Below are 20,525 nucleotides of genomic sequence, written 5' to 3' on the forward strand. Positions count from 1 at the left end.
AGCAAAGATAAACCTTTATCTATGCAGTCATGCGCAAAAAAAAGAAAACTCGAGATCCCATAAGTCGTAAAACAAGACGTGAAAGGAAAAATGGAAAGCCGAGAGGCAATCATTAATGAAACCTGGAGCGATAAAACCTCAAATATGAGACATCTAGTCAAGTTCGGGACCGGCCTCCTCGGTCTCAGCGGGCTGATGGGGAGCGGCACCAGCGTCACCGCCGGCAGACTCGTAAGCCCCCTTCATGATGGGAGTGGCAACAGCCTCAAGCTCCTTCTGCTGAGACTCGTACTCATCCTTCTCAGCAGTCTGGTTGTTGTCGAGCCAAGAGATAACCTCGGAGACCTTCTCCTCGATCTTCTTCTTGTCCTCATCGGAGAGGGGGAGCTTGCCCTCGTTGATGGTGGATTTGAGGGAGTAGGCGTAGGACTCAAGGCCGTTCTTGGCCTGAATACGGCCAGCCTCGGCTTCATCCTCCTCCTTGTACTTCTCAGCCTCGGAGAGCATGCGTTCGATCTCCTCCTTGGAGAGACGACCCTTGTCGTTGGAGATAGTGATCTTGTGGGTCTTTCCGGTACCCTTCTCGACAGCGGAGACGTTCATGATACCGTTGGCATCGAGATCGAAGGTAACCTCAATCTGGGGCACACCACGGGGGGCGGGGGGGGATGCCAGTGAGCTCGAACTTGCCAAGGAGGTTGTTGTCCTTGGTGCGGGCACGCTCACCCTCGAAGACCTGAATCAGGACACCGGGCTGGTTGTCAGAGTAGGTGGAGAAGGTCTCGGACTTCTTGGTGGGGATAGTGGTGTTGCGCTTAATAAGAGGAGTCATGACACCACCAGCGGTCTCAATACCGAGAGAGAGGGGAGCGACATCGAGAAGCAGGATCTCGTTGGTGGACTTAGAGGAAGTGTCGCCCGAGAGGATAGCGGCCTGGACAGCGGCACCGTAGGCGACGGCCTCATCGGGGTTGATGGACTTGTTAGCGTCCTTGTTGAAGAAGTCGGAGACGAGCTTCTGGATCTTAGGGATACGGGTAGAACCACCGACGAGGACGATCTCGTGGACGGAAGCCTTGTCGATCTTGGCGTCACGGAGGACACGCTCAACGGGCTCCATGGTACCGCGGAAGAGGTCCTGGCAGAGCTCCTCGAAACGGGCACGGGTGATGGAGGTATAGAAGTCAATACCCTCGAAGAGAGAGTCGATCTCGATAGAAGTCTGAGCAGCAGAAGACAGGGTACGCTTGGCACGCTCGCAAGCAGTGCGGAGACGGCGGAGAGCACGAGCGTTCGTGGTCAGGTCCTTCTTGTGCTTGCGCTTGAACTCGTTGACGAAGTGGTTGACCAGACGGTTGTCGAAGTCCTCACCACCAAGGTGAGTGTCACCAGCGGTAGCCTTGACCTCGAAGATACCCTCCTCAATGGTCAGAAGAGACACATCGAAGGTACCACCACCGAGATCGAAAATAAGGACGTTGCGCTCACCCTCCTGCTTCTTGTCAAGACCGTAGGCAATGGCAGCAGCGGTGGGCTCGTTAATGATACGGAGGACGTTAAGACCGGCAATAAGACCAGCGTCCTTGGTAGCCTGACGCTGGGAGTCGTTGAAGTAGGCAGGGACAGTGATGACAGCGTTGTTGACGGTGCCACCGAGGTAAGCCTCAGCGGTCTCACGCATCTTGGTGAGGATCATGGAGGAGATCTCCTCGGGAGTGAACTGCTTGGTCTCACCCTTGAACTCGACCTCGAGAATGGGCTTGGTGGCCTTTTCAACGACCTTGAAGGGCCAGTGCTTCATGTCAGCCTGAACCTCAGCGTCGTTAAAACGACGACCAATGAGACGCTTGGCATCGAAGACAGTGTTGTGAGGGTTCATAGCGACCTGGTTCTTGGCGGCGTCACCGATGAGACGCTCAGAGTCGGTGAAGGCAACGAACGATGGGGTAGTTCGGTTACCCTGGTCGTTGGCGATGATCTCAATGCGGTCATCACGGAACACACCCACACAGGAGTAGGTGGTACCCAAATCAATACCGACGGCGGGAGCCATTGTGAATGTGTGTTGTGAATGAAAGGAAATTCGTGGAGAAGTGGATAGGTAGTGTACAGAAGGGGAGGATAAAGGGATTATGGGTATCTGGAAAAGTGAAGAGAGAAAATGGAAGGATGTGGGCAGCGAAATACCACTATATAGTGAGCGGTGTATTGCTCAGAAGCTTCTAGCAGGCGACTTCCATGGAGGTCCACGGGTTTCCATGAGCTTCGATGCCCCAGCAACAGCCTGTCCGCGCCCCTTCTTGACAAGACCCGCTGCTTCTAGACAAGTCGAGTGGATACAAGCTGTCTCTACATGGTTCAGGATTGAACAGAGCTGCTCTGGATAGGGTACAATTCTTCATTCTGCGTTTGTTTGCAGAATAGTCGGTCCTTTTTTTTTTGGCGGGGCAGAGTGAATGATGTCAGCGACAGCGTTGCCGCTTTTCATTGTTACCGTGCGTACGGGCGGGGTACGTCTGACGCACCCTTAAGGCGGGTCTGGCGCCCGGCCAGTGCGTAATTGCAGTATTGTTACAGTCACGCTTCGTGGGCGTCATCATGAATTCATCCGGCCCGGCCACTCCACCGAATGGTTATGACTCTTCCATTGCCGCCCGAGCTTCTATTGTTGCCTAAGGTGTCAAGTATAGATAAGAATGAAGTAATAAGGCATTAAGGCAACAAGGCAACAAGGCGTGAAAATGACACCTTGTCATCGAGGCATTCAACGCCATTCAGCCACCCGGACTCGCCCATAAGCTTATAAGCTTATCTTGCTCATCGCACAGTACACTAAGATGGATGTTATCATCCGCCTGTACTAAATGGTATCACGCCGATCACGCTCGGTCTACTCCGCGAAATTAGTCGCTCCATTGTGGAATTACTGAATACTCAAAGTCTACTGATACCCAAAGTCCGACAATACTCTCGGTGGCAGTGCCCTGCCTTATTCCTGTTGATCGCCTGGCCATGGACTCAATAATTCAAATATAGAAAGAAAGATCAAGGGACAGAAGAAACGCAGATTCCATGACCGAGAAGCCTACCTCCCTCATTTGTAAGGACATGGCGTCCAGACCGTTTGAGATCGCAGACTCGACTTCGGACATGCCAATTCGCACAGGTTCCGTTGGAGCTAAAAGGAAAAAGACCCGTCAGGCCAACCCCATTTGGGACGACACTGATAACGCCATTCGCACTATGAATGACCGACCACTCAACTTCTATTGCATCTAAGCTATTTTGGCGCACGGCCAATGTAACTCACGGACATTAGCTTTGCGCCTTGGGCTGTCTACTCCAATCGGGATCCCGGAAGAGCTTTATCTGACGCGATCAGCGCTCAAGCTTGCGCTTCGCAGGACAAGTTCCGTTGCTGGCTCTTGGCTTGGCTCGCACGCCATGGAGAAACATGTACTCTCTGTGTGGGATCTGTGGGCTTTTCTTTTTCTTGTTTAAAAACAAAGCAAAAAGCAGACTCTCGCCCCTCGGTAGAAAATAAACAGTCCCTGGTTTTCTCCTGCGCCACTCATTAGGAGTCCCGCCATTGCAGAGATTACGGACGTCTACTGCAACTATGGCTCTCCTGGGAATGTTGAAGCGGCGCAAGGGTCCGCAGGAACGCCAAACCAGCAACTCCTCAGAGCGCACACCAGAAGGTCCCGTCAGTATGCCTTCAAACGAGGAAGAGGTCACCGACTCTGTGTTTCTTGATGAAGAGAAGTTGAAAGCCACCAGCGAGACGGTGGCGATCGAAGAGGAGAGTCATGAAGACCCAGAAATCGCCGCATTGCCTCTACAGGTGCGACAGCTGGTCAATTTGACCGATGACCCTACTTTGCCTACCATGACCTTCCGCTACTTTGTGCTTTCGGCCATCTTTGTCATCCCGGGTGCCTTCTTGTCCCAGATGAGCTACTTCCGAACAACCAGTGCAACTTACTCGGTCTTCTTCGTCCAAATTGCTTCTCACTATGCCGGGCACTTCCTCGCAAGGACACTGCCAACCTGGGTGATTCGTGTGCCTGGGACTACCTGGTCTTTCAGCCTAAACCCGGGGGCCTGGAGTATCAAAGAACATGTGCTGGTCACGGTGACGGCGGCCTCAGGAGCGACATATAACATGGGATATGCTCCGATTGTTTTGGCCGAGCTCTGGTATGGTCAAAGAATTCAGCCGGCCGTTGCAATCTTCTTCATGCTGGCCATTGTATGGACAGGGTATGCTTTCGCGGCTCTGGCTCGACAGATTCTCCTGCCCGACCCGGAATATATTTGGCCCCAGGCGTTGATGCAAACTACGCTCTTCGAAACATTCCGAAGGACGGACATATCCTCCCGTCTCGCACGTCGCCAGATGAAGGTGTTCTTTTTCTCCCTTCTAGGAATGACAATGTGGCAGTTTCTACCCGAATACGTGTTTCCGTTCACATCGTCACTGGCTTTTCTATGTTGGGTAGCGCCGCGAAACCCAGTTGCCAACTTCATCGGATCTGGTCTGGGAGGTATGGGCTTCCTCAATCTGTCCTTGGACTGGTCCAACATCAATTGGAATGGATCTTCCATCTTGCTCACCCCATGGTGGACCCAGGTCATTCTGTTCCTGGCCTTTGCTTTCAATTGTTGGATTCTGCTTCCTGCAGCGAAGTGGGGGAACCTCGGATCTTTCAAGCATGGTTTGATGTCTAATAATCTCTTGATGGCTAACGGCACGAAATACCCGATCACAGAGGTGCTTACCCCAGACTATCACCTCAACGAGACTGCCTTTCAGGAATATGGTCCAATGTACATGGGCTTGCAGAATGTGTGGGCAACCTTCTTCGATTATGCCAAGTTGCCGGCTGCGGTGATGTGGATTGCAACGTTTGGTTTCAGCCAAGTGAGGAGCAACCTCCAGAAGATTTTCTCTCGCAAGAAGAACGCAGATGTAGCGGGCCAGGGCATACACTACCAGTACAGCGATCGCCTCAACGTTATTCAGCGGCAGTACAAAGAGATCCCGATATGGTGGTACATTGCCCTGTTCCTGGTGGCGTTCGTCATCCTAATTACCAGCATTGCATGCGGATACCTCTTCATTCCTATTTGGACCTTGTTTGTAGCCTTTGCCAGTGCAGCGATATTTGTGATTCCCTTCGCTTGGTTATACGCCATCTCGAATTACCAGCTTGAGACTGGGTCGTTCAATGAGCTGATGTATGGCTATATGGTGCACACCAAAGCCGGTGAAAACCACCAGCACCCTTGTGGACCATCTGTCTATGGTGCTATTGCTGGTGATGCCTGGTATCGGGCGCAATACATGCTCCAGGACCAGAAGATTGGCCATTACATGCATATTCCTCCCCGGCAGGTATTTTTCTCCCAGATCTTTGGTACGCTCATGGGTGTTCCGATCAACTACGCTGTCATCCGCTGGGTCATGGACACCAAGGGCGATTATTTGACCGGGAAGAAGGCTGATCCACTTACCCAATGGACGGGCCAAAAGCTTGTCAGTTCCAACACGATGGGTGTACAGTATGCAGTTCTCGGTCCCAAGCGACTCTTTGCCGAAGCGGAGATGTCCCCACTTCCGTGGTCATTCCTCGTGGGAGCCGTCATTCCTCCCATCCTGTTCGTGTTCCACCGCTTCTTCCCAAAGCTGCGGATTGATCTGTGGAACGTCAGTATCTTCTTCGGTGGTCTAGCCATGTTCTATGGCAATGTCAGCACCGGATATACATCGGCGGTCATTGGTGCTTATATTTCAATGTACTGGGCTTACCGGCGCCACTTTGAAGTGTGGAAGCGCTATAATTACCTGGTGGCCGCGGCATTCGATGCAGGATTCAACCTAAACATGCTGCTCATATTTTTCTTCTTCGGGGCTGGCAAGCAGATCTCGATGCCAAAGTGGTGGGGCAACAACGCCGATTCGGTGGAACGGTGCTTTGCTGTGAGTAGTTAGTGGCGGGAAGGTCTGATTGAAACCCCCCGCAACGAACACGATTGCAAATAATGAACTTGGTTGACACTCTATTTCAAAGTACAATCTTCGTAGGAATCCGAGTCACTATGGTTCAATAAACTCTTACAACTTCCAAATCTCCCCCCAAAGGATGCCTCAGGGCTCGGTTCGTCACGCGGGTCCCCACCGCCATCTTCAGGGCGAATCACGTCACGGGATCGCGAGGTCCCTTACTGTTGCGGGCTGTTTTGGTTGGAGGAGCTACCTTACTTGCAGACCGTCTGTTTAATTTCCTCCTTCTTCCAATTCCACCCCTGCCATCTTCCAACCACAAAACGCATCAACATGGGTGATCACGCTTCCACTACCAGCCCTAACAAGTCCGCCATCGCGGACAAGGGCAAAGGCAAGGCCCAGGACCCCACCCAGGACCAGAACATGGAGTCCGAGAGCGAGTCCGAATCTGAACCCGAGCTGGTGAGTTTGCGCATCCATCCACATAACCATTGACCGAAGTAGCGACGCTGACCTGAGCCCATCTCCAGCCCGAAAACGGTACGAACGCCGCCCCGCGATCTTGTTCGCCGCCACACACACTCCGAGGCCAATGGCTTCTATTCACATACCCTCAGTCGAATTGACTCTATACTAACGTTCTTCCCAAATCCAGATGAGGATGATGACGATACTGGTGACCTCGAGCCGATCTCCCAAGAGAACATCATCTCCGGTGGCCGTCGCACGCGTGGCAAGCAGATCAATTGGGACAAGGTCAACGCAGACGCCATGGATGACGAGGAGGACGACGATGAGGACTACAAAGGCGCCGGTGATGATAACGACGACCAGATGCGCGACTAAGTGACCAGCCTTGATGAACACAGCTCAAGTGACAATTGGATCGCTTTGTGGATCGCCGCTACGGATTGGGGAAGCTTTTCTCTCATTTTCTCGAAACACAACATGTTCTATAGGTCACGCGATCAGGCGATGACAATGAATCAATGACGTTAAAATTCATGATCCTTTCTTTTTCATTTTCATCTCCGGTTACATGGGATGCCGAGCTATCTCCCAGTAGCTAAGACGTAAACAATACTCCGTAGTTCGAGCTTGGCGCTTTTGCATTGCAAGCTGCAACACCCGCCATACGCCCTGGCTGGATTCATATCGACAATATCCTTGTGCTCAGTTGATTTTGTTCCATTTGAATAATCCACTTGTTCCTCGATGTCTCTATATCCTTCTGAACATCGGTTGTTATCACGTGCGACCGCCTCGGGCGAGAACAACAACGCATTGGCCACCTTGTGTTTTTGCCCTCCGCATCCAAGTCAACTACTCAACCGTGATGATCATGAACTCCAGCTCCCACAATCAGCAATGCTCCTGAAAGCTCATTAACTGCTGCCCTTATTCCTGCTGAAACGACTCATACCTTAGCCTCGGTCCGTTCCGAATCAAATTCAAACGACCATTATGGCTTCACGGTATAGTCCCCGGCCCTCCTTTTCTTGCGGTCCTTTTCCAGGTCGTCTTGTAAACGGAGCTTGACGCTAATAATTCGTCAAATAGATTTCCACGTCAACGCGATCCCCGCACTTCATCTTCCCTGTTCGATTCATACGGTGGCAACTCTCGCCCGGCCAGCAGATCACCGGCTCCGTCTGGTGGATATGGATACGGAGGCTATTCCAGCCCAGCAAGTAGCTATCCAAACGGCGGTGGCGCAAATGCCTCATTCAGGAGCGCGACCCCGGATAAGAAGTATGTCGAAGTTTCCCCCGCTCGACTCATTATAACAACCGAGCCTAACCTCGATCTACAGAGGCCACTACTCCGACGCAGTTCTCTCGTCTCTCGAATCACAAAATGACTCAGAAGTGGAAGGCATCACCGCTAAGGTGAAGATGCTGAAGGATGTAAGCAATTCCCCATTCTGAATACGGAGGTATCTCAAGCGCAACCGCTGACAACAATTGCCAGCTCTCGATTGCCATCGGCGACGAGATCCGCGATACTAGCTATCTAGAGGGACTTGAAAGTTCATTTGAAAACACTCGAGTCCGAATCCGCGGAAACATGACCCGCATGATGCGCATGGCTGACAGTACCGGTGTCGGCTGGAAAGTGTGGCTTGGGTTCTTCTTCGCCGTCTTCCTCTTATTCTTCTACGTGTGGATATTCTAGCGTCCGGCTGCGCTCATCTGTCTTCTTCTGACACGATCTCATTCCACGCTCTACTCGATAATTTCGCTGTCCTGAGTCTCTTTGTTGACGGGCGTGCATACTTGATCTTATGATTTACTAGCATTGCTTTCGACCGCGGTGTTTTGGAGTTTCTGTTTCTTGGGTTCATGGTCGATCTCTATTTCATGCCATTTGGTATCGCCGATGGTGTCTACATACTATCTTAACCTCATGTTGAAGGCCTTGGGAATGATGCGCTTTCTAGCCCTTCCAGGCAATGCTTCCAGTTTCTTGTGATAAGGGGGAGTCCTTGATCGCCAGTCTTTTCTGGCAGAACTCCTCAGCCCTGGTACGTGATTTTTTATGTTCGTCAATGATGAATAAGTACACAGTACATAATGCAAAGAACGCCTTTCACGGCTCGTTTGTCAATAAATTCAAGGATCGTTGTTTTTAAGTAACAAGCAGGTCTTGTGACTGAGATACAAAAGAGGTATCTTTGCCGTAGCGAGTGTTGTGGATAACACCGTAGATCACATAAGTTCAGGACTCCTGATCCCTACGCCGATGATAATGCAAATTGCTGAGGCATACATGCCGCCAACAGCCAAAGTCGAGCTCAATTGATACTGTCTCGAGGCCCACCCACTCGTCGAGGGAATCGCCGAGCAAACCCACTGCGGCGACTAGTCTGACTCGTCACCGACGCACGCAACTCATCCGCCTCAAGCATGATACTGCTCGAATCAAAAGCGTCACCGCCCCCACTCCATCGAGACAGAAATCGCGATTGAGCCTCCGTCTCACGTCCAGGTCTCAACGGCGGAGGCGGAGGCAACCCGCCCCGACTATTAGGCGTACTGGTCCTGAAATGCTCCGAGGGACGGGCACTAACGCTATCATTATCATCATCAGCCTCCTCCTCTTCATCCTCATCCAACTCATCCTCCGTATCCGTATGCTGCCAACTCCCCTCCTGTTCCGACCCATCCTCCGCAGCGTCAGGAACATCATCATCTAGATCCCTCTCCATACCATCACTCAAGCCCTCAGCAACAGGAACATCAGCATCTAAATCCCGCTGATCGTCGAAATCCTCATACTCTTCATAGTCATCCTCAGGATACCCCTCGGGAATATCATCATCCAAGTCCCTTTCCATATACCCTTCCTCATCAACGATTTCATCCTCCTCCAGTCCCTCCTCACCCTCCTCAACCAGCCCTTCTCCCTCCTCTTCCGCATCAGGGATTTCATCATCCAAGTCCCGATCCATTCCCTCCTCGCGCATCCTCGTATCATCATCCATGATCCCCTCCCCCTCAACGGCATTCATCTCAGCCTGCTGTGCAGCCATCGCCTCTTCGCGCTCGGCTTCTTCCTCTTTCATGCCTAGCATTGTCTTTGCGCAGCCGGCAGGGCGGATCCAGGAGTATCCAAACGAAGCAATGTTTAGTTTGCGAGCGCGCAGGGCGCGTTCTTCAACTTGAAGGGCGGAGAGAGAGTTTGCGGGGGAGCGGGAGGGCATGAATGCGCGGTGGGTTGGATTTGCATTTCGGCGGTTTGGGTCGTTTGGATTTTGTGGTGGTGAGGCTGATCGGTATGGTTGAGAACCGCCGAACCAGAGCTCGTGGGACTGGCAGTGTTGTTAGATTGGTAGGTGAGGTTGTGAGGGGCTGCACTTACGTCGCGGGGAGTAATAAGGGGTAGGGAGAGCATTGTTGCAATTGTGTAGCTTTGATTTGATACAGATAAGTTGTATTTGTATGCCTCGGGGTGGATTGACGAAGTATTCGTTGATGTGGTGTTGCGACGTGCTTGTTGTCGAGGCTGCGGTGAAAGCGCTACGTGGTTCAGGCGCGATAGGTTGACTGTCGGGTGATCAAAGTCGCATGAACGTTATCACACACGGCCTTTTCCCGGCAGGTAAGTATCGTCGGGGGATTGTAAAGTCAGAACGGGAGGTGCGCGGTGAAGTGATCATCGATGAGAAGCTAGGGCAGACAAAAAAGTCGCGGCTCCACCGCAAACCACAACATCGGCGCAATTGCGGGGAGCTTGTGCATGCGACCATCCATGGTCTAAACATTCGAGCCTCTTGGCCAGAATATTTTTCATGTTCTGGAGACCTTGGGTGCTCGCTGGTCGGAACTTGAAAAAAGCATTCAAAATATTCAATCCATGTCACTCTTCATCTAGACTGTCCGGGTTCTATCGTATATATATATTAAATGTACATAATATATGCGCAATGACATGTCACGTTACTTCCGCCTTTTCAATTAAACTGCCTTGACTGCAATTGATAAATGAGAAAATATAGCGTCTACAGCGTCAATTTTCCAATAACGGAATGATCATACAGACAACATATACTTATGCAAGGTGTTCATTCTTTCATTGTTCTTGCGATGATGAGGATGATTGTCGAGTTAGGCGTGCGGCCTCCTTCACAACTAGATCAGGTAGAGTTTTTACCAGACGTATACCTAATGAAGTATGTGACCATCAAATCCTTTTTTTTTTTCCAATCTTGCTCCTGCCCCTGTGGTGGCTTAGATGCTACATATTACGTTGAATACTCCAAAGTATGCCAAGCACTCATTTGGCAAGCTTGCAAGCGCCAAGAGCACGATGCAATATAAAGCCAATTATTGCAAGGATACCACAGAAGCTTTTCGCGTAAGAAGCTTTGGTTCGACTCTGGACAGAGGTCATCGCGAGATGCCGCGCTAGTGATAACAAGATTAGTGATGGAGTGGTCACGGTCTCGAGGTTCCCGAATATTCGCTGACGGAGGAGTTTCACCCGCCCAATTTATCAGGTCCCAGCAACGAAAGCTCGGCTGCGCGTGTAGAGTACAGAGTACAACATACGTTGTTACAAGGTGGTACAGAGTGCAAGTGCTGGCAACCCGAGTTCACCCGAGGCTGCCGATGCTCCGCCCTGACTTTCCACCAGCACTCCGGTGAACCCAAAGCAGGCAAGGGTCGAGGAGAGCGGGAAAAGCCGGAGTGGAGTGGACGCAAGCTGAGAAGCCATGGCGCACGCACCACAGTCTCTTATATTCACTTGAAATCCCATTGGGTGCGCGGCGGAGATCATGTGATACCCACAGTGGATCCGGGGGTTGCTGATGTATATCGTGCAGGGAGCGGGCCCGAAAAAAAAGCAAAGACAACGAAGAGAGGCGGCATTGTGACCCGAGGCTGATGCTGATGCATGGCCTGATCAGCGTGAGTCATGTAGCCACCGTACTAGGCGAAAAGGGGAGATGAGATCCTACCCTCCACCTGGCTCGGAAACGAGGTGAGATTTCATCTTATGTGTTTTAATTATCAAGGTCGAGCTTATCATTATCAGGACATCCCGCTTCACGTGTCCAAGTTCGTTCCCGGAAAACATCCCACTCGGAGGAAAGAGCCGGAGCCGGACGTACATTTGCTACGATCTCAGGCCCATTCCAAACGGGACGTGGAGAGCGCTGGGGGGGACTGGGGTCCGGGGATGCTTTTCTGGAGGTCTGGGGGAAACATAGCACGAGTGACGAGTGAGGGCGCAGACAATTCCCAGGAAGCCGCGATAAGCAGATCATGACCTCAAGGAATGAGCTGATGAGCTGGGGGACAGGGACAGAACCAATCCGCATTCACGGCTGGCATACCGGGCGGCTGGGGGAGCCCGATTTCGGGGCAGCGACATAGTTCCGAAGAGGGCAGATTTCCATACCGGACGCAGAGGGAGAGCGAGATCCCGGCGCTTGGCCGTTGTCGGAAACCAGATTACCGTTCCAGACGGGGTATTCTAAAGGGCATCTTAAAGGGAAGGGGTGGCGTGGTCGGGGATCTGAGCCTCGGTGGAGCCTCTATAGTATACTGTAGTATTCCAAGTAGTATGTAACTTACAAGTCGTCACCACAGCGCAGCGAGCACTCTCGTCATGATCCTACAATATAACCCCGTCTTGGTACCTGCCAAGTCTTGGAGAGTACAGAGCACAGCCTAGGATCCTGCATAGTGCAGCAAAAGATGCAGGATACAGGACCGAAAGGGGAGAGACAGAGAGGGAGAGGAGCGGATTGACTGGATCGTAAGCATCCTGCCCCACCACGTCGGGTCTGGTGTACTGTAGTGCCGAGCCCACATGTAAGGATGCCTCCAGCTCCCCTTCTCGGGCGGGTTCTGGTCTGTTTGCGGCCAATGGCTTCCTGGTCCACCACTCCACCACCTAAACTACTTTCGCGGTTCGAGGGGGAGGCAGAAAGGCAAATCAGATCTGAATTGAACCAGGGTATATATTCCTGAAGATCGGTAGGAATTCATAGGGCAGCGCATTGCACAAAGTACTTGAGATCGCGGTCACGATACGTGACAATACATGTACATCTCCGCTCCACCGGCGAGGATCTTGACGTAGCAGAAACCTAATCGTTTTGGCTCAGAAGTGGTAAAACACTCGTTTTGATTGGCTAGCTTACGCTTATCGCAGTGGTTTGCGCTCCGTAATCATAATGATTATCATTACTCGACCCATCATTGCTCTAAACCGGGAGCTCTCTCCAACGTCCATATGGAATGCTTCTCCCCCTTCTTGGCTGCTTTCGTCTTTGCAGTCCCCTTAGCCCACGGGGTTTGTGATGATCGTAATATAATCTCTTCTTTGTATCGGACATCTGAACTAGTATCTGGAAACATTTCGATTTCGTCTTTCAAAAGGCTTTACCTGTCTGCCTTCAGCAATTTTGCCACGGCGCAAACTCCACGGCCGTAATTTACCCGTTTCCCACTCTTGGGGAAACGTGTCGGAGCAGAGTACAATCCCCGGACGTACTGTCCCGCCGTAATCGCTGCCCTCTCTTTTTTATCCCACCCCTCCTTCGCCTTCCTCCTGTCCTTCCTTTTTCCTCCTCATCATCCATCTTCCTCCTCGTCGCAGCTGGGGCTTCATCACTTTGACCACTCCCCCTCTTCACCCGCGCTGCGTCAGTGACGACATTGCCGCTCTATCGATAGTCCCGCCCCAAAATCGGCGATCTCCCACACCAAAAAGAACCACCTCAACCCTCGTGTCCATTCTCTGTCGGTCCCCGGCGGAAGAATGGGTCTTAACTTGGAGGAACTCTATGGCAATGATCTAAATGAAGAGGCTCCGCAGGAGTATTCGGAGTTCCAGCCGAAAACTGGTTATGGCTGGGCCAATGCTCTGCCGGAGAAGCAGGGTCTGTACGACCCCGAATACGAAAAGGATGCCTGTGGTGTCGGTTTCGCTGCGTGAGTGATCGTGGACTCTACTACCGAGCCATTGACCGACCGACTAACCTGACATTCTCTATCTAGCCACATCAAGGGCAAGCCGAGCCACAAGATCGTGAGTGATGGTAAGTCTCTTTCTCCCAAAAAAAAAAAATAAAAAAGAAAATGAAATACTCGAGCCATGGAAACAAGGAAGTATGCGCTGACGTCGATGTGGTTTAGCTCGCAATCTGTTGTGCAACATGACCCACCGTGGAGCCGTTGGCTCGGACGCTCGAGACGGTGACGGTGCCGGTGTGATGACCAGCATCCCTCACAAGTTTTTCGTGAAGAACTTCGCCCGTGAAGCCGGCGTGGAACTTCCTCCGCTGGGTCAGTATGCCGTTGGTAATTTGTTCTTCAAGCCCGATGAGGAGGCACTTAAGCTATCCATCGCTAGCTTTGAGGATCTTGCCACCTCTCTGGGCCTGCGTGTCTTGGGATGGCGTGAGGTGCCTCGCGACTCGACTATCTTGGGTCCTGCTGCGCTCTCGCGTGAGCCGATTATCATGCAGCCTTTTGTTGTGCTGAGATCTGCCTATGGCGAGGGTAACAAGCCCGAGATTACCGAGACCGACAAGTTTGACGAGCGTACTTTTGAGATCCAGCTGTACATTTTACGAAAGCGCGCCACCCATGTTATTGGTATGGGTAATTGGTTCTACTTATGCTCGCTCAGCAACCGGAACATCGTCTACAAAGGACAACTCTCTCCCGTTCAGGTCTACACATACTACCATGATCTGGTCAACGTCGACTATGAGGGCCATTTTGCTCTCGTCCACTCCCGATTTTCTACAAACACATTTCCTTCTTGGGACCGAGCCCAGCCTTTGCGGTGGGCTGCTCACAACGGTGAAATTAACACACTGCGAGGAAACAAGAACTGGATGCGTGCCCGTGAGGGTGTCCTTCGTTCCGAGGTGTTCGGCAGTGAGCTTGACTCGCTGTATCCGATTGTGGAGGACGGCGGCTCCGACTCCGCTGCATTTGATAATGTGCTCGAGCTTCTTATGATTAACGGTGTTTTGTCTCTACCCGAGGCTGTTATGATCATGGTCCCCGAGGCTTGGCAGGACAACCCAGCCATGGACCCCAAGAAATCTGCTTTCTATGAGTGGGCTGCTTGCCAAATGGAGCCCTGGGACGGCCCAGCTCTGTTCACTTTCTCCGACGGCCGTTACTGCGGTGCTAACCTTGACCGTAACGGTCTGCGCCCTTGCCGTTTCTACGTCATGGACGATGACCGTATTGTCTGCGCCTCTGAGGTTGGTGCCATCGACATTGATCCCGAGCGTGTGGTTCAGAAGGGACGTCTGCAGCCTGGAAAGATGCTTTTGGTCGATACCGTTGCCGGACGCATCATTGACGACTCCGAATTGAAGAGGACCGTCGCCAACCGTCAGGACTTCGCCAGCTGGCTGGACAAGGAGCTCCTGAAGCTGCCCGCCATCACCAAGATGCTAGCCGACAGCAAGCATGATCTCTCTTTCGCCCTAGACGAATCTACCGTGCAGAACGACCCGCGTCTGCGAGCTTTCGGTTACTCTTTCGAGCAGGTCAGCCTGCTCTTGGGCCCTATGGGAGCTGACTCCAAGGAGGCTCTTGGCTCCATGGGTAACGATGCTCCTTTGGCTTGCATTGCCCAGCAGCCTCGTCTGCTTTATGAGTACTTCCGCCAGCTGTTTGCTCAGGTCACCAACCCTCCCATTGATCCCATTCGCGAGGCCGTGGTTATGTCTCTGGAGTGCTACGTTGGTCCCCAGGGTAACTTGTTGGAGATGGACCCTACTCAGTGCCACCGCTTACTCCTGTCATCTCCCATTTTGAGCATCCCCGAATTCAACGCTCTCAAAAACATCAATCACGCCCACAAGGACTGGACTGTCCGTACTATTGACATTACTTTCGATAAGAAGAAGGGCACCGCTGGTTACATCGAGGCTCTGGATGCTATTTGTGATGCTACCACCGAGGCTATCGCGCAGGGCGACAAGGTTATCGTTCTGTCTGATCGCGCCACTTCTACTGAGCGTGTTCCCATCTCTGCTTTGCTGGCCACTGGTCTGGTTCATCACCACCTCGTCCGAAACAAATGGCGTTCGCTCGCTGCCCTGGTTGTTGAGACTGCCGAGGCTCGTGAGGTTCACCACCACTGTGTCCTTCTCGGTTATGGTGCCGATGCTATCAATCCTTACCTCGCCATGGAGTGTATCCTTAAGATGAACCGGGAGAAGTTGATCCGCAAGAACCTCCCCGACGAGAAGGTCATTGAGAATTACAAAGCCTCTTGCGACGGCGGTATCCTCAAGGTCATGAGTAAGATGGGTATCTCCACTCTCCAATCCTACAAGGGTGCTCAGATCTTCGAGGCCCTTGGTATCGACGACAGCGTTATTGACCGCTGCTTCGCTGGCACTGCCAGCCGTATCCGCGGTATCACATTCGAGCTGATTGCTCAGGATGCCTTTGCCTTCCACGAGCGCGGATACCCCTCGCGCGAGATTGTCGAGATTCCTGGTCTGACCGAGACGGGCGAGTACCATTGGCGTGATGGCGGCGAGGCTCACATCAACGATCCCGTCAGCATTGCCAACATGCAGGATGCTGTTCGCACGAAGAACGATAAATCCTACGAGGCCTACGCCAAGGCAGAGCACGAACAAATTAAGAACTGCACTCTGCGTGGCATGCTCGAGTTCGACTTTGACCAGCGTACTCCTATTCCCATTGACCAGGTCGAGCCCTGGACTGAGATTGTCCGCCGTTTCGTCACTGGTGCCATGTCCTATGGATCTATTTCCATGGAGTCTCACTCCACCTTGGCTATTGCCATGAACCGTCTGGGCGGAAAATCCAACACTGGTGAAGGTGGTGAAGACGCTGAGCGCAGCAATCGGATGGAGAACGGTGACACCATGCGTTCCGCCATTAAGCAGATCGCCTCTGGTCGTTTCGGTGTGACTTCCAACTACCTCGCTGATGCCGACGAGCTTCAGATCAAGATGGCCCAGGGAGCCAAGCCCGGTGAGGGTGGTGAGCTTCCCGGCCACAAGGTGCTTGGCCCCATCGCCCGCACCCGTCACTCTACCCCCGGCGTCGGTCTAATCTCGCCGCCCCCTCACCACGATATTTACTCCATCGAGGATTTGAAGCAGCTTATCTACGACCTCAAGTGTTCTAACCCTCGCGCTCGTGTCTCCGTTAAGCTTGTCTCCGAGGTTGGCGTTGGCATTGTTGCCTCTGGTGTCGCGAAGGCGAAGGCTGATCACATCCTCATCTCCGGCCACGATGGCGGTACTGGTGCTTCGCGCTGGACTGGTATCAAGTATGCCGGTCTTCCTTGGGAGCTCGGTCTTGCTGAGACCCATCAGACTCTTGTTCTTAATGACCTCCGTGGCCGTGTGGTCGTCCAAACTGATGGTCAACTTCGCACTGGTCGTGATATCGCCATCGCTTGTCTTCTTGGTGCCGAAGAATTCGGTTTCGCCACTACTCCTTTGATCGCTATGGGTTGTATCATGATGCGAAAGTGCCACTTGAACACCTGCCCCGTCGGTATTGCCACTCAGGACCCAGAACTTCGCAAGAAGTTCAATGGTACACCCGAGCACGTTATCAACTTCTTCTACTACATTGCCAACGAGATGCGGGCTATCATGGCCAAGCTTGGTATCCGCAGTGTTAACGAGATGGTCGGCCGTGCTGAACTTCTTAAGACTCGCGATGACCTTCGCGCTAAGCAAGAGCGTATTGATCTTTCGCTTATTCTGACTCCTGCTCATTCGCTGCGCCCCGGCGTTGCCACATACAACGTCCGCAAGCAGGATCACCGCCTCCACACCCGCCTTGACAACAAGCTGATCTTTGAGTCTGAGCTTGCTCTGGAGAAGGGTCTTCCTTGCCGCATTGAGTGCGATGTTGTCAACACTGACCGTGCTCTTGGTGCGACTCTTTCCTACCAGGTCAGCCGACGCTACGGAGAGGCTGGCCTTCCCCAAGACACCATTCACGCCAATATTAAGGGCTCCGCTGGCCAATCCTTCGGTGCTTACCTTGCTCCTGGTATTACTCTTGAGCTTGAGGGTGACTCCAACGACTACGTTGGTAAGGGTCTGTCTGGTGGTCGTCTCATTGTCTATCCTCCTCGCGGCGCTGCCTTCAGGGCCGAGGAGAACGTCATTGTTGGTAACACCTGTCTGTATGGTGCCACTCTCGGTACTTGCTACTTCCGTGGTATGGCCGCTGAGCGTTTCGCTGTCCGCAACTCGGGTGCCACAGCCGTTGTTGAGGGTGTTGGCGACCACGGTTGTGAGTACATGACCGGTGGTCGCGTTCTCATCCTGGGAGCCATTGGCCGTAACTTTGCTGCCGGTATGTCTGGTGGTATTGCCTACGTGCTTGACATGAACCGGGACGCACACTCCAAGGTCAACATGGAGATGGTGGAGGTCTCTGGCATTGAGGATCCTTCTGAGATCGCCTTTGTCCGTGGTCTAATCGAGGACCACCACCACTACACTGGCTCCGAGTTAGCTGCTCGTATCCTTCTCGACTTCAACCGTGCCCTTCCCCGCTTCATCAAGATTCTGCCCACTGATTACAAGCGTGTGATGGAAGAAGAAGCTGCCAAGGCCAAAGCTGCGAAGAAGGCTGAGTTCTCTCTTCCCTTGCTTCCGGGCACCCCTGCTCCTGCTGAGAAGGCTATGACCGATGACTCCAAGAAGGCAGATCTTCTGGATATCGAGGATAGCATCAGCGACGAGAAGACCGAGAAGAAGCGTTCTGCCCTGATTCTAGACAAGACCCGCGGTTTCATGAAGTACAGTCGCCGCAGCGAGAAGTATCGTAATCCTACTACTCGTACTCGTGACTGGGCTGAGCTTTCCAACCGCCTGAGCGAGGATGAGCTTAAGTACCAATCTGCTCGTTGCATGGACTGTGGTGTTCCCTTCTGTCAGTCCGACACTGGTTGTCCCATCTCCAACATCATTCCCAAGTGGACAGAATTAGTTTTCCAAGACCAGTGGCAGGATGCCTTGAACCGTCTGCTCATGACCAACAACTTCCCCGAGTTCACTGGTCGTGTCTGCCCTGCTCCTTGTGAGGGTGCTTGTGTCCTGGGCATCAACGAGGACCCCGTCGGTATCAAGTCTATTGAGTGCGCTATCATCGACCGTGGTTTCGAGATGGGCTGGATGATTCCTCGCCCTCCCAAGACCCGCTCTGGTAAGACCATTGCCGTCATCGGTTCCGGACCAGCTGGTCTGGCTACTGCTGATCAACTCAACCGTGCTGGTCACAGCGTGACTGTCTACGAGCGTGCTGACCGCATCGGTGGTCTCCTCATGTACGGTATTCCCAACATGAAGCTCGACAAGAAGATCGTTCAGCGCCGCGTCGACCTCATGGCTGCCGAGGGCGTTCAGTTTGTCACCGGTGTCGCTGTTGGCCCCGACAATGAGGTAACTTTGGACTCTCTTCGTGCCTCCAACGATGCTGTGATCATCGCCACCGGTGCTACCGTTGCCCGTGACCTCAAGGTCACTGGTCGCGAGCTTGAGGGTGTCCACTTTGCCATGCAATTCCTGCACAAGAACACCAAGTCGCTCTTGGACTCTGGTCTCTCCGACGGCGAGTACATTTCCGCCAAGGACAAGCACGTCGTTGTAATCGGTGGTGGTGATACCGGTAACGACTGCATTGGTACTTCCGTCCGCCACGGTGCCAAATCAGTTACCAACTTCGAGCTTCTGCCGCAGCCCCCGCCCCAGCGTGCTGGTGACAACCCCTGGCCCCAGTGGCCCCGTATCTACCGTGTTGACTACGGTCACTCTGAGGTGAAGACCCACATGGGCAAGGACCCCCGTGAGTACTGCGTTATGTCGACCGAGTTCGTTGACGACGGCAGCGGCCGTGTCAAGGGCATCAATACTGTCCGTGTCGAGTGGACGAAGAGCGCCACCGGCGGTTGGGACATGAAGACTGTTGAGGGCAGCGAGCAGTTTTTCCCCGCCGACCTGGTTCTTTCTCTCTATGGGATTTTTGGGTCCCGAGGACCGCCTGCTCGGCGACGAGATCGAGCGTGATCCTCGCAAGAACGTCAAGACCCCCCCTGGCAAATACTCGACCAACATCCCCGGTGTCTACGCCGCCGGTGACTGCCGTCGTGGCCAGTCCCTGATTGTCTGGGGTATCAACGAGGGCCGCCAGTGCGCGCGCGAAGTCGATGCTTTCCTTAGCGGAACCAGCTCGCAGCTGCCCGTGACTGGTGGTATCATTCGCCGCCCAGCCATCGACTCGGTGCCCCAGCCTGCCGAGACCCAGGTCATTGCATAGATGAAGTGACTGATATATTTACGGGGATCACGTTCTTATGAAGGTCATGCTGGGATGTCCATTTCAACGTGCAAAAGTTAAACTGGGGCTGGTTAGATGGGGATTCTCATTTTACCTGGGAGGTTGGAGGTCTTCTCTTCTGATGAACGCTATTTCTTTCCCTTTTTCTTTCATGATCCTTGGTCTTTGCTTTCCATGCGTGTTTATCATGTCAGCAGCGTTTATTTTGGCAAGGTGTTTAGAGCGTCTGCAGTGCGGTGATTATTTTGTTTCGTGTTGTACATACAGTAGTTCCGGAAACCGGTGTCACCTCTTACGCTCTTTCATTATCTCTCGAACTCTACTGCGAAGGAATTCTAAACCTCTCTAAGATAACCTAGAAGTCTTTATGGCCTAGGCCATTTATCGTGAAGTACCGGCTTGTCATAGTAGCGGTCACCTGTTGGAATCCCTGTGGTAGCTCGACAGCTGCTCTTGATGCCTGCCCCATGTCAACTTTCCAAAGCCACATTTGAGTCTTTTCGTTGGAACTTGCACCTTTGGTGCAAAGAATTACGGCACAGTCCACAGTCTTCTATCTCATTGTCTTCATCCACTCACCTTTTTTTTCCATCTCTAAACGGCGCAAGTAGGATCTTTTGACGGCTTTGTGTTTCCCCAATCTCACTATAGAAGAACATGGCGCTTCTGCCATAGCAGAATGACATTCC

General features: G+C 52.6%; 7 protein-coding genes across 7 annotated transcripts; 5 read left to right on the plus strand and 2 right to left on the minus strand.

Annotated features, from left to right (window-relative positions):
- Window positions 1-153: 153 nt before the first annotated feature.
- Window positions 154-2,053, minus strand: hsp70 (molecular chaperone Hsp70; the record flags this gene model as incomplete). The annotated part of the gene is made up of 2 exons (XM_056970935.1): window positions 154-685; window positions 789-2,053. The coding sequence occupies 2 exons, from the start codon at window positions 2,051-2,053 to the stop codon at window positions 154-156; spliced, it is 1,797 nt and encodes a 598-aa protein (XP_056817914.1).
- Window positions 2,054-3,072: 1,019 nt separating this feature from the next.
- N7477_009275 (uncharacterized protein) lies at window positions 3,073-3,279 on the plus strand (the record flags this gene model as incomplete). The annotated part of the gene is made up of 1 exon (XM_056970936.1): window positions 3,073-3,279. One exon carries the CDS (start codon window positions 3,073-3,075, stop codon window positions 3,277-3,279), a length of 207 nt encoding a protein of 68 aa, XP_056817915.1.
- A 340-nt stretch (window positions 3,280-3,619) lies between these two features.
- On the plus strand, window positions 3,620-5,995 carry N7477_009276 (OPT family oligopeptide transporter; the record flags this gene model as incomplete). The annotated part of the gene is made up of 1 exon (XM_056970937.1): window positions 3,620-5,995. The coding sequence occupies one exon, from the start codon at window positions 3,620-3,622 to the stop codon at window positions 5,993-5,995; it is 2,376 nt and encodes a 791-aa protein (XP_056817916.1).
- A 345-nt stretch (window positions 5,996-6,340) lies between these two features.
- On the plus strand, window positions 6,341-6,856 carry N7477_009277 (histone H2A.Z-specific chaperone CHZ1; the record flags this gene model as incomplete). The annotated part of the gene is made up of 2 exons (XM_056970938.1): window positions 6,341-6,472; window positions 6,530-6,856. 2 exons carry the CDS (start codon window positions 6,341-6,343, stop codon window positions 6,854-6,856), a joined length of 459 nt encoding a protein of 152 aa, XP_056817917.1.
- A 618-nt stretch (window positions 6,857-7,474) lies between these two features.
- N7477_009278 (SNARE domain- containing protein) lies at window positions 7,475-8,185 on the plus strand (the record flags this gene model as incomplete). The annotated part of the gene is made up of 4 exons (XM_056970939.1): window positions 7,475-7,485; window positions 7,571-7,762; window positions 7,824-7,917; window positions 7,982-8,185. The coding sequence occupies 4 exons, from the start codon at window positions 7,475-7,477 to the stop codon at window positions 8,183-8,185; spliced, it is 501 nt and encodes a 166-aa protein (XP_056817918.1).
- A 619-nt stretch (window positions 8,186-8,804) lies between these two features.
- On the minus strand, window positions 8,805-9,904 carry N7477_009279 (uncharacterized protein; the record flags this gene model as incomplete). Its single annotated transcript, XM_056970940.1, has 2 exons — window positions 8,805-9,821; window positions 9,872-9,904. The coding sequence occupies 2 exons, from the start codon at window positions 9,902-9,904 to the stop codon at window positions 8,805-8,807; spliced, it is 1,050 nt and encodes a 349-aa protein (XP_056817919.1).
- A 3,378-nt stretch (window positions 9,905-13,282) lies between these two features.
- N7477_009280 (glutamate synthase (NADH)) lies at window positions 13,283-19,815 on the plus strand (the record flags this gene model as incomplete). The annotated part of the gene is made up of 4 exons (XM_056970941.1): window positions 13,283-13,455; window positions 13,522-13,562; window positions 13,660-19,499; window positions 19,555-19,815. The coding sequence occupies 4 exons, from the start codon at window positions 13,283-13,285 to the stop codon at window positions 19,813-19,815; spliced, it is 6,315 nt and encodes a 2,104-aa protein (XP_056817920.1).
- Window positions 19,816-20,525: the final 710 nt, after the last annotated feature.

Source organism: Penicillium maclennaniae (genome assembly GCF_028827695.1).
Source record: "Penicillium maclennaniae strain IBT 15551 chromosome Unknown utg000008l:1.0-3552695.0:1.0-3555053.0, whole genome shotgun sequence".
Classification (NCBI taxonomy): domain Eukaryota; kingdom Fungi; phylum Ascomycota; class Eurotiomycetes; order Eurotiales; family Aspergillaceae; genus Penicillium; species Penicillium maclennaniae.